General features: G+C 42.8%; 1 protein-coding gene across 2 annotated transcripts in view; it reads left to right on the forward strand.

The window, feature by feature from the left end:
- The window catches only part of shisa9a (shisa family member 9a), a 112,837-nt gene extending 95,464 nt beyond the window's left edge, over positions 1-17,373 (forward strand). The window contains exons 3-4 of one of the 2 annotated variants that reach the window (XM_066664501.1): positions 1,210-1,335; positions 14,386-17,373. In XM_066664501.1, the coding sequence (XP_066520598.1) occupies positions 1,210-1,335; positions 14,386-14,786 (527 nt within the window). In that variant the 3' untranslated portion in view covers positions 14,787-17,373. The remainder of the gene's footprint in view (positions 1-1,209; positions 1,336-14,385) is intronic. The other variant, XM_066664502.1, reaches the window with a different exon arrangement.
- The last annotated feature ends 520 nt before the right edge of the window (positions 17,374-17,893 follow it).

The following is a 17,893-nucleotide window of genomic DNA, read 5'->3' on the forward strand; positions in this document are numbered from 1 at the left end:
GTTGACTCTACACTCAACCCATCATGTAAGTTTCTCAAAGCATTCAAACACCACACAGAACACATAATTCATGAACTGCCCCCCTCAGGCAACAAAGGTACCACCTTGACTGCAGGAATCCCTGCCTCCACTCCACTACTTTCTACTGCAACATCATATAGCAATCTTGGATATGTGATGGGAATGATTCAACACAGACCTTTCCTAAAACCTCCAAAACCTTTGCCTCCAAAACGCATACAGACTCCAGTGCTACTACCTGTGCAGTTTCATATTAAACCTCTATTGTTTATAATTAGTTTAACCAGAGAAAGATGAGAGTTCCTTCCAAGGTTTCTTCTTCCTTCTTTGAACAAATTCCCCTTGCCACACTAACATTTGGCTTGCTCATATGGAGTTATTCATTTTTGTTTTTGTTTTAATTTTGGATTTCTGTACAATCATATTTATATAGTTCCATGTATGTAAATGCATTAACATATTTTTATTTAATCAACATATCAATAACATGGCATGTCAAAACTTTTGTATGTTACTGTATAAACATAATACTGTGATCAGAGTTGATTTATCCCATTATGTTTGTTGTGCATTCTCTTTAGGTCCCCATAGTGACACTGTAGGTAGGACAAGAGCTGTAGAGCAACCATAAACCATCGTTCAAGCTGTTGCTAAATGTCTGACATTAGGAAGTAGAAAATACAGAGGAATTGATTGAGATATGTCAATTCAACTTTAAGAGTATGCTTCTAATTAGTGAATTCAGCTACTTGTAGCTAAGTAATTTTAAGCCATTGTTGATATAGTTGTCTGTTTGTAGACACAGACTGTGTAATCACCACAGAAAAGCTCTGACCAATATAAAGGGATGCCTGAAGCTTCCACATGACCCAAAGGTCACAATGACCAATGTCAATCATGGGGTAGAGAAGTATAAAGCCCCCAGCACTGGGTTGCATATAGCAAAAATTCTGGTGATGTAGCTGTGTTTTTGGGGTGATGGTGTTTATGTTGGTGATAATGATCTATAACTAATCAGCATAAATTGACCTGAACACACTTGCATGTGCTGAAATTTCTCAGTAGGTTGAATAGCATTTTGCCTATGTACTCTTATGTACTTTGAGATCAGAGATTTGCACCCCTGGTAAAAAGGTAAAGATGACGCAAGGCTCTGACCTTCTTATCTTTATTTTGTTTTGATCTTAGAGGGGGCCCAGATGCACAACATGAATCAGCCTCACCCTTATCCTGCTCTCAGCCAGATAGCCCATGTGTACAAGCAACAGCAGTCTTGCAAAGAACTCAACAAATATGCTACACTAAAGGCTGTGGGTAAGAACATACATTTACATACTTAAAAAAAACTTTTTATGGACTTTCTGTGCTTCATTAAAGTAAATTGGTGTTTCCACTTCTGAATATACTTGCAATTAAAGCTCATAGCTTACCTATATCGATTTGAAAAGCAGGTGGAAAAAATAATGATGGCTTCAAATCCAAAATAATAATAATAATAATAATAACAATAATAATAATAATAATAATTTACAACTTTTGCAAGAAGATCATCTTGCTTTATATCTTTTCTCATAAATTAGTTTCCAAACAATACAACTGACAACAGATGTTCCACACAGTAGATCAACCTGGAAAAAATATTTTAAAGTTATTTTGTTTTTGTGTAATGTACAATTCTATTTCAAGTGAGATTTTACTATAAACTGTTTATCAGTTGCATATTAACAATGACAACTGTCAGAATATTAAAAAAAAAGATGTATTAATATTTTATGTTCATGAACACTAGCATTAAAATCACCATTTTTAAATAATCTAAACCAAAACTCATACATACTTTAAGGTTAAATATTATGGCCAAGGACAAAACATATTGATGCATAGCTTTTCCCCTCATCATGAGTGACATACTGAGAGATCATGGAGAAAAGAAAAAAAAAAGCAGACTCCCTGGAGTCACTGTTATTTCTTTTATATTTAATTGCCTTCCTCCCACAAATTCCCAAAGGAGTACAATCTGCAGGCTGAGAGCTGATAAGCCACAATTCTACCAATCGATAGTTATCTTCCCTGTCCCTTGAATGCATCTCTAAGGTCACTCTATTGAATTTTACCTGGACATGGAGAAGTGCAGCTAACCATTAAAGGAGGAACACACCGGGAAAATCACCTCTGATATATTTGGATTGCCTACCTTGCTTTTATGGGAACAAATCTCAGGCCAATTACCTCTCGTGCCACTCGACCAAAAAGAAAATGATTGGCCTTTCATATAATGTACACAGTAGGCCTGCTCTTGCTGGTGTTTTCTTCTCCTCTCATAGTTTGGCAATACTTCTTCCCATTAAGGGTTAAGCTTACTCATATAGACTTATTGCACAGATGATTGCATGCATATAGTATACACACAACAGACACATAAATAATATTACAGTAACCTGTTATGTTTAGAAGGCTGAAGTAGAACGTGATATCCTATAGAAATTCTATAAAAAGCTGAGGTGAACCTAGCAAATTAAAAAGTATCATTAATCAAATGCATTAGCGAATCTTGTTACTTACTTACCTATGTAGTCATGTGTAACAAAATGCTCTATATGATGTGATTTTTGTATGACGTTGTCAGGACATAACAGAAAGCTGACAGTCGCGGAACACAGTTAACAGTCCTTTTAATGTCGTTATCCAAAAGAGTAATCACAAGGCAGGCAAAGTTCAAAAACAGGAGCAAACAGTACCTCAGAGGATGGACAAAAACCGTAGTCAAAAACAGGCAGAGTTCGAAAACCAGAGAATGCAGACAATACCAATAGGGACAAGACAGGAGACGTAAATCGGGAACACAGGCAGGAAGTAGGCAACAGGAGACCGTCAGACAAAGTACAAGGGAACGCGTTGTATGCATGGGAGAACCAAAGCAATACTCGGCAGGGAACAGTTCTCAGAGTGAGGTATATATAGGGAGACAAACAGGTGTGTGTAATTAGAATTCTGGTGAGGGAGACCGCCGGGTAGTCATGTGACTGACAGGTGCATTCTGGGAATTTGAGTCCTGAGATGTAAGCGTGACAGTACCCCCCCCCGAAGACACCGGAGGAGGCCTGGAACGAGGACGACCACGACGACGACCACCCAGCGGAACAGAGTCACCGGAGCTATGGACTTCTGCACATGCGGAGGACTGAGATTGACGTGGGTTTCTGGATCGAGACCTAGGAAGGGACGGAGCGGGATTAGATACCGATCCTCTCGGGCGACCTCTGGGACGGGGAGCCGGCTTCTCAGGATGACGAGAGTGAAACGCCAACACGAGACCCGGATCATAGATGTCCTTTGCTGGTACCCATGAACGCTCCTCAGGACCGTACCCCTCCCAATCAATAAGATATTGGAGAGTTCCTCCACGTCTACGAGAATCCAGTACCTCTCGCACAGCATATGTGGAAGAGTCCCCAACGTCCAATGCCGGGGGCGGAACGTCGTCGGGCTGCAACTCATTCAAAGGGCCTGAGACCACAGGCTTGAGGAGAGACACATGAAAGGAGTTAGCAATACGGTATTGTGCAGGTAATTCTAACTTATAAGTAACTTCATTAATTTTATCAGAAATACGAAAAGGACCAGTGTACTTGGGAAGGAGCTTCCTGCACCTCCCCTCAAACCTGATATCCTTTGTAGCCAACCATACTCTTTCTCCAATCTGGAATAACGGGGAATTTGATCTGTTCCTATCGGCTTGTTCCTTATATCGGGAAAGGGCCTCCGTGATGTGAAGATTTGTTTTCTCCCACACCTCCTCACTGCGTTTCATCCACGAGTCGACTGATGGAATTCCAGATGTAGCTGCAGTCCAGGGTGCCAACGGGGGTTGATAACCTAATATACACTGAAATGGGGTGAGACCTGTAGTCGAGTTAACCAAAGAGTTTTGGGCTATCTCTGCCCATACCAAGTACTGGAACCAGTCTTGTGGATTCTCATGACAATAAATTCGTAAAAACTTTCCCAGCTCCTGATTAACCCGTTCACACTGGCCATTACTCTGGGGATGATATCCAGAGGTGAGGCTAACATTTACCCCTAGATGTTCAAAGAAAGCTTTCCATACATGTGACGTAAACTGAGGACCTCTATCAGATAAAATGTCTTCAGGGATTCCATAATGACGGAATATATGTGTATATAAAGCCTTAGCTGTATCCAGGGCCGTGGGTAATGAAGGAAATGGGATGAACTTAACTCCTCTAGAGAACCGATCAATGACTGTGAGGACTGTAGTAAATCCCTCCGATAGAGGTAGGTCAGTGACAAAATCCAGCGCCAAATGCGACCAGGGACGTTCTGGAACAGGTAGAGGCATTAATTTACCTGCCGGAAGGGTTTTAGGTGTTTTTGCCTGAGCACAAACCGAACAAGATGCTACAAATTCATGTACATCCGCTCTTACTGACCCCCACCAATAACGTGCTAGAATAAGCTGTGTAGTGCGTCTCTCTCCGGGATGACCTGATGACAGTGACGAATGGGCCCAGGTAATCAGCCTATTACGGAATTCTGGCGGTACATAAGTTTTGCCTTCCGGACAAGCTTCAGATACTCCTTTTGACCGATTTTCCTGTGCAATCAGTTCATCTAACTCCCATCTGATAGCTGCCACCGAAACGGAGGAAGGTAGTATAAACTTAGTTGATTCTTCACCTTTCTCCTCTGATTCATTCTGATTAAAACGAGAGAGCGCATCTGCTTTAAGGTTACGATTACCTGGCTGAAACGTGATGGAAAACCGGAACCGGGAGAAAAACAGCGACCACCTAGCTTGTCGAGAGTTCATACGTTTTGCAGAACGAATATATTCCAGATTCTTGTGGTCAGTTAAGACTGTGAAAGGATGTAGAGAACCTTCTAGCCAGTGTCTCCATTCCTCTAAAGCCAACTTTACCGCTAAAAGTTCTCTATCCCCGATACCATAATTTCGTTCAGCAGGTGATAATTTATGCGAAAAAAAGGCAATGGGGTGTAACTTAGGAAGTTCCCCACTACGTTGAGATAGTACCGCCCCTACACCCGTCTCTGATGCGTCTACCTCCACCACAAAGGGGAGTTCAGGGTTAGGATGTTTTAATATGGGAGCGGTAGTGAAGGCTGTCTTGAGACGTTCAAAAGCACCTTGGGCCTGAGCAGACCAACACAAACGATGAGGACTACCCTTCAGTAAAGCAGTAAGTGGGGCTGCAATAGAACTAAAATTTCTAATAAACCGTCTGTAGAAATTCGCAAACCCTAAAAAGCGTTGAAGCTCTTTCACGTTAGTTGGGACTGGCCAGTTTACGACCGCCTCTACCTTCTGGTCGTCCATGACTATACCAGACACACTGATAACATATCCCAAGAATGAAATGGTTTGTTGATGGAATTCACATTTTTCTCCTTTGACAAAAAGGTTATTCTCCTTTAACCGCTGAAGCACTTGACTGACCTGTTTTATGTGAGTTTTAACATCTGGAGAGTAAATCAAAATGTCATCAATGTATGCAATTACAAATTTTCCCAACATATCCCTAAAAATGTCATTGATAAACTCCTGGAACACAGATGGAGCGTTTGCCAACCCATAGCTCATTACCAAATACTCATAATGTCCCTTGGTAGTACTAAAAGCAGTTTTCCACTCGTCACCCTCCTTAATTCGCACTAGATTGTATGCACTACGAAGGTCCAACTTGGAGAAGATGGTAGCACCTCTAAGTTGCTCTAATGCAACTGGAATAAGGGGTAGAGGATATACAAATTTCTTGGTTATATCGTTCAGAGCACGATAGTCTATACATGGTCTTAATCCACCGTCCTTCTTTTTGACAAAGAAGAAACCCGAAGATATTGGAGACTTTGATGGACGTATAAACCCCTGTGTTAGAGCTTCTTTGACGTACTCTTCCATGACTCTTTCTTCTTCCAAATTCAAAGGATAAATACGTGATTTAGGTAAGGTAGCACCTTCTACAAGTTCTATCGCACAGTCATATGGCCTATGCGGGGGTAGTTTAGTAGCTTTTGTTTTACTGAAAACTTCTAAGTATTGGGAATAAACGGGAGGAATTTCTACTGACATGGTTGAATCTGGACTCTCCACGGAAGTGGAATGGATAGAAATGTTTTTAAGGGCTAAACAGTTTGTGTGGCATAAGGATGACCAGGATGTGATTTCGCGTTGGCTCCATGAGATAGCTGGGTTATGAATTTCTAACCATGGTAGTCCCAAGATAATCTGAAAATCCGCCTTGGGTAATACCAAGAACGAAAGCCACTCGTGATGCAGGAAACTTGTCTGGAACCAAACAGGAACTGTCTCTTGTGAGATGAAATCTCCTCCAACGGGAAGGCCATCAAAAGCTCGGACTTGGATCTGTTTGCACAACTGTTTTGTCTTAATTCCCAGCCGGGTAACGAGGGATTGTTGAATGAAGTTTCCTTCGGCTCCAGAATCTATTAGCGCTGAAACGACAAAAGAAGTTCCTTGGCAGTACACTTTGACAGGTATGAGAAAGGATTTTGATATTAACCCTTTTGTGGGTACACTCACCAAGTTAGCACGAAAATTCCTCTCCAGGTTTTGAGTCCGGACTCGCGGAGGTAAGCGTGTACAATCACGACGAATATGATCAGATCCTCCACAGTATAAGCATAGTCCACCGTGGAGACGACGAAGGCGCTCTTCATGAGAAAGTCGCATAGTATCGCATTGCATAGGATCCGAAGGAGGATTAGGACAGGGAGCTTGACCTTGTACCGGGCGAAAAAGAAAACCAGGAGCGGATTGACGCTTGACAACTTCTTGTCTTTTACACGGTGGCCGGGGACGTTTTTGTAGGAGTTGGTCCAGGCGGATGGATAAAGAAATTAACTGATCTAAAGTCAATCCGTCATCTCGACAAGCCAGTTCCGTGAGTATTTCTGGATTTAGACCATTACGAAAAACATTAATGAGCGCAGGTTCATTCCAACCACTACCAGCAGCAATAGTCCGAAACTCTAACGCATAAGCGGCAGCTGTTCGGGCTCCTTGCTTAAGGGTGAGAAGGATCTCACCACAAGAACTTCCCTCAGTAGCATGGTCAAACACTTCCCGGAAAGTAGTGACAAATTCGGGATACGTGTTACTGACTATACTGTTCCAAATAGCGGTGGCCCACTCAAGTGCTTTACCAGACAGACGGGAGACCAAAAAAGCGATTTTTGCCTGGTCATTACTGGGAGGAGAATTCTCAAAAAATATAGAACATTGCAATAAAAACCCGCTACATTTGGCCGGATCGCCTTCAAAAATCTCCGGTTTACTGACAGGATAACGAGAGTTCAAACTGACAGACGCTACAGGAGGACTGGGATTAGGGCTAGGGGCAGGAATACGAGCTACAAGGGCGTTAACACTCTCCAACACTTGTTTCAGCTGGAGCTGTTGACTCAGTTGTTGTTGAGCGAGAGAATCAACAGATTGAGTCACGCTAGCCAACATTTGCTGGTGTTGACCTAGCATCTGGCCCTGACTAGTGATAGCCGTTCTGACGGCATCTGTGTCCGCTGTCTGCATGTTGGCCGAGTATTCTGTCAGGACATAACAGAAAGCTGACAGTCGCGGAACACAGTTAACAGTCCTTTTAATGTCGTTATCCAAAAGAGTAATCACAAGGCAGGCAAAGTTCAAAAACAGGAGCAAACAGTACCTCAGAGGATGGACAAAAACCGTAGTCAAAAACAGGCAGAGTTCGAAAACCAGAGAATGCAGACAATACCAATAGGGACAAGACAGGAGACGTAAATCGGGAACACAGGCAGGAAGTAGGCAACAGGAGACCGTCAGACAAAGTACAAGGGAACGCGTTGTATGCATGGGAGAACCAAAGCAATACTCGGCAGGGAACAGTTCTCAGAGTGAGGTATATATAGGGAGACAAACAGGTGTGTGTAATTAGAATTCTGGTGAGGGAGACCGCCGGGTAGTCATGTGACTGACAGGTGCATTCTGGGAATTTGAGTCCTGAGATGTAAGCGTGACAGACGTGCTGATTTTTGAAGGTAACACTGAGAATAGAGAAGTTCTCAGTCATGTCTATGCCATGTTTGCCCGTTTTGTTTTATAGGACAAAGTATTCGTCCAACATAAAAACTTGTCACTACTACAACACAAGAATTAAACACCAGACAACATGAGTAAGGCACTGGATAGTGAAATGACAAATGCCTGAAATGTTTTTTTTTAACTAGTCAATGAAAAAAAAAAAAAAAAAAAACAATAATAATAATAATAATAATAATTTACATGAACATGAATTTAAAAAACTGATTTTTTTTAAAGAAGCCACACATTTAATAAAGAGAATCAATCAATGTATCAATTTTCACTTGCATCAATTTATAAAAGGTATATACAATATTTATGCTAATTTATTTTTAAGTGAAAAATGCAGTATGTCATGCATGTATGCACTACATTTATTAATGCAGTACCAGGAGCATTCAATCAGCAGTGCCGCAGCATGCACAAAGGCCTTAACACATAGTGAGTTTAGTGGAGAATGATTAGTTGGTAGTGTACTGCTTTATTACATGATTTCCTGTAGCTCAGCCAGTATTGAAGTTAAGAATGTATTAAAATATATTACTTCTTGAGGCACCCAATATTGTTGATAAATAATCTTGCACAAAGTTTTCCTATTTTTAACAAACATCTCCACTTTTACACATCTAGATACAGAAATGCATCTAGAAAAAGTTAAGGAAAAATATCAATAGGTGTTGGAATGTCAATCAGTTGGACTCTGCAAGGTTTAGATCAGCTACTCAGATCATAGTTGGCACTACCTCAATATGTGAAGTAAAAGAACAGGGATGTAATAGATATTTAATATCAATGTAATAGATATTTAAACCTCTTGTGGGGCCATTTGTCTCCAAATCATGGATTCGGCCTTATTATGGATGAGCGGAGCATGTACTATTGAACAGTGTAATTGACTGGCGTGATGGTCAAGTGAGCATGATGTGCAAGGCCAAGCACCGGTGGGAAAACAAGTTCAGAGCAAACGTCTAATTCACCTCCTCCAGGACAGAGGAGCAATAAATAAGATTTATCATCACAACACACACCAAAGTCAGCATGCGTGGAAAGTTTATCTTCAAGGGTGTTAAAGCAACCAACTATCAAATCACACTTGGATGCCCACTGATCCAGGCTTAAAAAGTAACAACCCTGTGGTAGACATGAATCACCTAGTGAAAGGACACATTCCTCAATGTTGCTCATGAGGTCCAACTTGCACTATGCTGAGAACACTTTTAACAAGCTAAGAACACAGTACAGATAAGCCTAGATTGGTGTGCTGAATAGAAGTGTAGACCCATTTGTGGTTAATTGAAAACTCTTGTAGGCAACTGAAATGATGTTGAAAAGACCTAAAAAGATCTCATTTGAAAGACCCTCTCCAAAAGACTCTAATTGAAGACTTTTACAATGAATGAAACAACCCATTAGTGTTCCAGAGTGAGAGGCACAGTGGGAGCGCTGCCTGTGAATAAACTGCATGACAGATTAAAGGTCAGAAGAAGACATTTGATAAACAAATGCCAGTGAGAACACTAGAGTCCTCAGGAGGTCTGTGTTAGCCCTGGAAGGCTGACCACGTGTTGTGTTGTGCAGAGAGCACAATAATAGATCAATAAAGATTTCCACTGTAAGAATGCAATAGTCATTACTATTAAGAGATGGCAAGAATAAATATTGTGGCAGCCAATGGGAGGTGCCACTGAAGCAGAGGCTCATGGGACTATTTGTGTTCATGCTTAGATGTTCTAGTTATTAATGGTTTCAGTTAGTCAGTGATGTTGTTTTGCTCTTACTGTTGTTTCTGGTTTGTGATGTCAGTTATGCACTGTTATTGTGGGTAGCACCCATGACCGAGATGGGCATGGCAATTAATGACCTTGGGCTATTTTTTCCTGTGTGTTGGATGTCCTGGCTTGTGTCAATAAAGGTGCAGTTTCTGTGGTGCACCACCAGGTGGGCACAGGAATAGCAGAAAAGCTAAGAAGCCTCTTTCTTCTTCTGGTGCTCGCCACATTTGGTGTCAGAAGTAGGATACAGCGCCTCCCAGAATGGAGAGAGAGATTGAGGAACTGCAACATGCCATACAGCAGGATCTGCACCTTCTTGGAGATGTGATACAGCGCCAAGTCAACGTTCAATGTCCGCAAAGCAACCCAGATGGGGCCAGCGCACCGCGACTGCACCGCCCCCCACAGGCAGGGAGGAGGGGCGAAAGCCTACAACGCACAGAAGATGGTGAGCTAGTAGCAAATGATACAGCTTCTCCCACTTATGAAACAGCTATACTAGCACCTATGTTTAGCTCACAGCAGGCAGGAACTATGCCCAAGATGCTAGCCAAGCTACCCAAGTACAATGGGATGACACTGTTGGAGCCCTATCTTTCACAAGTCCAGCTAGCGGCACGGCACAGTGGTTGGAGCAACAAAGAGGCTGCCACCCACCTGGCCCTGGTGTTGGAAGGAGGTGCACTGCAGGTGCTCCTTGATCTGGCCCCAGCGTAGCAGCAAGACCTGCGTGGCCTCACACGGGCACTGGAAAGGCAGTTTGGGCAGCGGTGTTCCGCCGACCAGAGCAGAGCAATACCAGCCAAACATTGTCGCCAAGGAAAGAACCTAGGCACCGTGGCCGCAGATGCAGATGCCTTTCTGCAAGGTCTGTCCCCGGAGTGGATATGCCAACATGTCCTTGGCCTTGCTATGCCCCTGTCCCTCATCGAGGCCCTCCACGAAGCTGAACGGGCTGAGTTGGTGCTCTCTTCACGACCAAACCAGCAGAGAGCTCTCGCCCACCACCCATATGTGAAAGCAGCAGACTGTGAAGGGTTGGAGGAAATAGCAGAGGTCTGCCAGCTTCAACCTTGAAGCCTGAAGATGTCCACGGCGACTAACCGACTATTGCTATCGATGTGATGAGCCTGGCCATGTGGCATGCGACTGCCCTGCACCAACTCCAAAGGCCAGGGCTACCCACCCACAGGGAAACGACAGTGGAGCGGAGCAGTCTCCTGAGCACACTCGATCCACGAGCAGGTGGGTGGCTACAAGTCAAAACTCAGTTGGACTGGCATGAAGGGGAGGAAGTCACTGCAAATCCTGGCAGGAGGTATGGAGCTGGCACACGAGTTCAGGCTCGCCATCATCCAGGACCAGTGCATCATCAGTTTGGACCTGCTGAGCCACTGGGAGGCCTGTGTTGATGTGTCAAGGGCCGGCCATCACCCTTGGCACAAAGACCTTGGCTCTCCAGTGTGGTCAAATATGTAGAAAGAAGATCAAAAGCAGGCAAGCAAGTTGTCACTTGTTGCAAGCTGCACCCCAGCAGGTTCCAGATCCTGGTGCCACATCAACTACTGCCTGTGACCCAGCATTGCCACCTCTCGTCCAAGCCCCAACGACTGGGTCCGCCAACCTCCCATCTGCTGAGACAACCATGGCTGTCCATGACCTATGTCAATGCAGTGGTGCCGGGCTGACCCCTGACCAGCTCCACAAGTTAAAGTGCCTCCTGGATGACAACATAGACATTTTTGCTGCCAGCAACAGAGACTGCAGGTGGACCAGGCTAGTCCAACACACCATTGACACCGGTTCTGCCTATTCGCCTTCGCCCACACTGGTTGCCCCTTGCAAGATGACAGGTGGCGGAGGATATGATCCGTGAGATGGCGGCTGCCGGTGTGATTGAACCTTCTGGCAGTCCGTGGGCTTTCCCAGTTGTCTTAGTGAGGAGGAAGGATGGCCACTGGCATTTCTGTGCAGACTACCGCCCTCTCAACGCTGAGTGGGACGCTGAGGGGGTATCACCAAGAAGGACTCCTATCCACTTCCACGGATAAATGATGCGCTCAACCTTATTGCAAGTTCCAGCTGTTTAGCTCCCTTGTCCTGCGCAGCGGCTACTGGCAGGTAGAGCTTGTCCCTGAAGCTAGACCAAAAACTGCCTTCACCCTGGGACAAGGGCTGTGGCAGTTCAACATGATGCCATTTGGACTCCGCAATGCTCTGGCAACATTTGAAAGGCTGATGGAAAGAGTACTGGCACACATTCCCCGTACCCGCTGTGTTGTGTACCTAGATGACCTGCTGGTGCATGCCAACGACTTCGACACAGCGCTGTCCAACCTGAGTGAGGTCTTCACTGCTATACAGCAAGCTGGGTTGCAGCTGAACCTGACAAAGTGTCAGCTGCTACCGAGGGAGACCACTTTCCTGGGGCATGTGGTCAGTGCTCGTAGGATAGCCACTGACCCCGCCAAAGTGGCTGTGGTTAAGGACTGGCCGTCCCCCATGAATGTCTGGGAGCTTCGGAGTTTCCTATGACTGGCATCTTACTACCACCGGTTCATCAAAGGGTTTGCCACCATTGCCAGTCCTCTCCACCGCCTGACCAACAAAGGCCAGCCCTTCAGTTGGGACGACACGTGTGCCAAGGCCTTTGAAAGAGGCTCTCACAATGACCCCTGTTTTAGCTTATCCGGATCCCCAACGACCCTTTATTTTGGACACTGATGCCAGCAACGTGGGGGTAGGAGATGTCCTGTCCCAACAGTCTGGAGGTGGGGAACGTGCTGTGGCCTATTTCAGCCGCACCTTGGATCAAGCTGAGAGAAACTACTGTGTCATTCGACGTGAGCTGTTGGCTGTAGTATTGGCTGTATGGCACTTCCATCCCTACTTGCTGGGTAGCCATTTCCTCCTTTGCACCGATCATGCCTCTCTGACTTGGCTCCTAAACTTCAAGCATCTGAAGGGCCAAGTGGCTCGCTGGTTAGAAGTACTCCAAGCATATGACTTTGAGATCCAGCATCGAGCAGGCCGTCAGCATGGCAATGCTGATGCCCTCTCCAGACTTCCCTGCATAGTGGAAAAATGTTGTCACTGCCAGCAGCAAGAAGAGTGGGGCCAATTAGCAGTGACTGTAGCAGCTGCTCAAGTTACCCCCGGTGGGGAAGGGTGGCTCCCTCTGACTCTGCAACAACGGAGGCATCACCAGGAGGTAGACTCCAGGTGCAGAGGGAGGGCTTTTGTGCCAGGAGGGAAGGTCTGGGTGTATTGCCCAGTCTGCAAGAAGGGTGTCGCCCCCAAGCTTTGTTGTCACTGGCAAGGGCCTGCTAACATTGTGACATGTCGTCTAAGACGGGTTCCGGGACACTTGAGAGACTTTGTGTTGGGCGATGGGGTTGTTGGGGGCGACTAACCCCTTCTGGTGGGGGCTATGTGGCAGCCAATGGGAGGTGCCACTGGAGCAGAGGGTCATGGGACTGTTTGTGTTCATGCTTAGATGTTCTAGTTATTAATGGTTTCAGTTAGTCAGTGATGTTGTGTTGCTCTTACTGTTGTTTCTGGTTTGTGATGTCAGTTATGCATTGTTATTGTGGGTAGCCACCATGACCAAGATGGGTATGGTAATTAATGACCTTGGGCTATTTTTCCTGTGTGTTGGATGTCCTGGCTTGTGTCAATAAAGGTGCAGTTTCTGTGGTGCACCACCAGGTGGGCACAGTAATAGCAGAAAAGCTAAGAAGCCTCTTTCTTCTTCTGGTGCTTGCCACAAGATGTAAACAGGATTTAATCCCAACTGCCAGGCTGGAGTGCTTTGATGGTTTTACTTGCCATTGTAGACATTGGCTTGCTCACCTGGGGTTATTCAATTAAATTGTGTTTTAATTCTTAATTTCTGCAAAGCTGCTTTGTGACACCATCAGGTTTTAAAAAAGTGCTATGCAAATAAATTTGACTTTACTAATTAAATGTATCTGATTTAATCTAATTTAAATACATGCATATGCCTTGTGTTGTATAAAACATATATTTCAAATTTTCAAGTGAAGTGTAATATTATATAATCATTGTATTTTATATTTATAAAAAGCACATTTTTAATGTTTGTTTAGAGTTCTATCAGTTTAGAGATATACTGATATAATTTCTCTTGTATACTCTATATTTTAGTTGTTAGTTTTGGTCAAGAGAACATGTTATAAATAATCATGGGTATATTGTTAACATGATACAGTTTAAATAAATCTTAATATGTAGGTCACCTTGCCTGTTAGCAACAGTATATAAAAACAGCATTGTGAATTGCTCCTGTATGCAAATTGACTTTAAGGGATGTCGATTAAAACTACACAACCAGACTAATTCTGTTAAAGGAAAATGATCCTTAAAGAATGACCAAGTAAGAAGAAAATTGCTCTGTGAGTGCAATTTCATGCTTCTTAACCTCATTAATTTTTATTCTCTCTGTGTTGGTGATAGCAGCGAATATCAATGGTGACGTCTACAACAAGCAGCATCGCCATGTGACAGAGCTGGCAGCAAAAGGCACTCTGCCCCTGCGCACCTTAAGGATGGAGCATGTTCAGCCCACCGCATCATGTATCACTGACATCCACTGTCCCAAGCAGAATGGACAGAAACCAAAGCCTACTACAACCCACGTGCCACATCATGCAGCCTACAGCTCCAACACCATAGCCACTACAGGCATGCTAAAGTGCTGGGATGGCACAGAGACCGTGGGGCGGCGTAACATCTACGGCCCAAACATGACCTGCCCTGTGGGTCAAATGAACAGGCTCCACACTGCCCGCAGCCACCATTACCTGCCCACACAGCCCTACTTTGTGACCAACAGTAAAACGGAAGTGACCGTCTGAAGTATTGTTCTGCCTTTAAGAGGCTAATCAGCTCAGAGATTAAGCAGAAATATAGACATGATCAGTATCCTGACAGTCAACATATTATCTGCCCCTAATGGAGTGGAAGCGAAAATGCAGTATTCAGTTGGCCATACTGTGTTTGGCCACATGCAGTCAGATGTCACCTAGAGATCTCACCATGACAACAGCTGTCTGTGATAGCAGGAACAGTTCAGGAACTGTTGTCAGAAGTGTTCAGTACAATTGTACCTATTAACAACCGATGTTGTGTTTGTGTTTGATCCAAAACCAGTGTTTCAGACAAAGAAAGGAGTGAGACAAAAGGAATCAAAGTAAACAAGCAATAAATATGATTTAATAAACTAAAATAAAACAAAAAAAGCAAAATATTGACTCTTCAAATGCATTGCAGTACTGAGCCCACACATACAAGGGCTAGTGTGGAGTATGGAACACAGGGCCAAAACTCTACATAATAAACTACATGATGTCTGTTTTGCTGGATCTTTCCTTAAACCTACACTACTGGAACTTGTTTACTGTATGCGAAAAGAAATTAGTGGCAGATGCCTTATTTTGAAGATAACATTGAAACCCTTAATAAAATTATCTATAGTAATACTACAAGAATTTCTACAGGGTGCCTTATAGAATCTTGTAGGAATTTTACACAGTTATTATATTACTAAAATATGATTTACTATAAGATGCTACAAGGTACTACACACAGTGGCATAACTACTGAGGGGACACTCACTCATTGAACCCTTTAGTTATTCACTTATATAGTTACAATTACACATCCCATGAATCAACATCTTACCACATCTCCCAACTATTCAAGAAGCATTTATTCATTTATTCATTCATTCAGTCATTCATTATCTGTAACCGCTTATCCAGTTCAGGGTCGCAGTGGGTCCAGAGCCTACCTGGAATCATTGGGCGCAAGGCGGGAATACACTCACTCACACCTACGGACACTTTCGTGTCACCAATCCACCTACCAACGTGTTTTTGGACTGTGGGAGGAAACCGGAGCACCTGGAGGAAACCCACACGGACACGGGGAGAACACACCAAACTCCTCACAGACAGTCACCCGGAGCGGGAATCGAACCCACAACCTCCAGGTCCCTGGAGCTGTGTGACTGCGACACTACCTGCTGTGCACACATCATGATACATTCCCTATTTATCATTCGAAAAAATTTATAATAAGGATATCTAACATTAATATTTAGGTTAATATTTGATGTTAGGGAGTAGGATGTCATCCCAGGAAAGCAGAACTTGGGTATATACGATCATGGTTATGCCACTGTTCTCATGGTAAAATGTTATAAATCAGTGGTTCTCAAACTGTGGTGCATGAAACAGCTAGAAGGGACATGTGAGACGATCTCAAAAAATTGAGATAATATGAATTTGAATAACTGAAAATCTAAAATATTCATGTGTAAATTACATAATATTTCACATTTTTCATAACATAGCCGCTATCAGCGTCTGCTGTTTTCACCTATATTTAAAGAGCATAAATAATAAATATTAATTTGACCTCTCAATGTGTGATTGTGTTGAAAAAATATCAGTTTAAGCCTCTTTATTTGTTTTCTGTTTGTAATTGTCAGCCATTGTAGAAGTATTTTCCTTAATGGAGGAGGAACCAATGGTGTGCAAATTTCTGTGATAAGACTCATAGGTGGTACTTGGTCTTAAATGTTTGAGAACCGCTGTTACAGATTATTACCAAAGTACATAATAATAAGCTTCTTTTGGTATTACTACAGGTATTTATTTTTTGTTTTTTAGGTAAGTCATGGTGAAAGAAACACAAATGAACCATCATACAAATGGACTGCTATTCTAGGGCTGTATCTTTCATTTTCGTGTAAAAAAAAAAAAAAAAATCTCATGAAATCTTAGAAAATCTCATGTAACAAGCCTCGGAAATTTTGCTTCATTTCTCAAGAGTAGTATTACCTTGGGAGAAGATAATTTCTATTCTTTTTGTCACAGAGTACCATGAGGTAGCACCGGCAGTCCGGGGTAAAAGCACATGTAGTGAAAAGCAATGTTATTGAACATGGTCACTCTGCTGCAAACTGTGCCTGTTAGCTCTTAATTTTCAGAAATATGTGTTTGATCCCCCTTTTCAGAATATTTAACATTCATTTCTTATGTGTTTTATTGTTTCCTCTTGAACGCATAAGAGCATGTTGAACTATTTTCCCAGTGTTTCTTCACAACCGTAGATGTTTTTGCCACGCAGTTGCAAGCACCAGGTTTTAGCACTTTTATTTCCGTAGCTAAGTAGGACTGAAGGAGCATTATTTTTTCATACAGATATTCTGGTGAAAAATTATTTGAAATTTATATATTTATACTATTGCCAGTATATGTATGCAAATGATACCGTACATTGTGCCAAGACTTAGCTTGTTGAAGTTGTGTTTACTTTTATTATTCTATATATGTCTTTTTCACTCAACTGTATTCCAGATAACAATATTTAGGCTGCTGCATCAAAATATAGTGGATGTGGTTAGTTCTGGAAATAACAGTACCTTTCAAAATCAAGTTATATTATTGGAATAAAACAATTTATTTCATCCTCCTCTCTATCATGTTTCCAACGTTACATTTATTTGTATAGAACTTTTTTATAAACTGATGGTGTCATCCAGAATGAAAACAAAAACATAATGCATAACTTCATGTCAGTGAGCCAAAAGTGAAAGGGGCAATGAAAATCTCTCTCAAAGCTGGAGCAGAAAACTTGGTCAGAATCAAGACTGTGGACCCGTCCTCTTTTGGACAAACCTCTTTTGAAAAAATTCTATTGAAAGGAGCATTAAAACTGAAAATGTATTAAAATTACCCAGGTGCTACAGAGGAATCTGCTATATTTCAGGTTAAGGAAGTTACATGACATCTAGTGCTACATCTTTTGCACCATAATCAATCTCATTTAGTCTTAAGTTTATCAACTGGTTTGGCTGATAATTGCCAGTATATATAGTGGACATATTACACATATTAATGGAAAATCATGCCATGTTTACTTATTCCTGTGCTCAGTGATAGCATGTGTAATGTAT

This window comes from Hoplias malabaricus, chromosome 3 (assembly GCF_029633855.1).
Source record: "Hoplias malabaricus isolate fHopMal1 chromosome 3, fHopMal1.hap1, whole genome shotgun sequence".
In the NCBI taxonomy this organism is placed as follows: domain Eukaryota; kingdom Metazoa; phylum Chordata; class Actinopteri; order Characiformes; family Erythrinidae; genus Hoplias; species Hoplias malabaricus.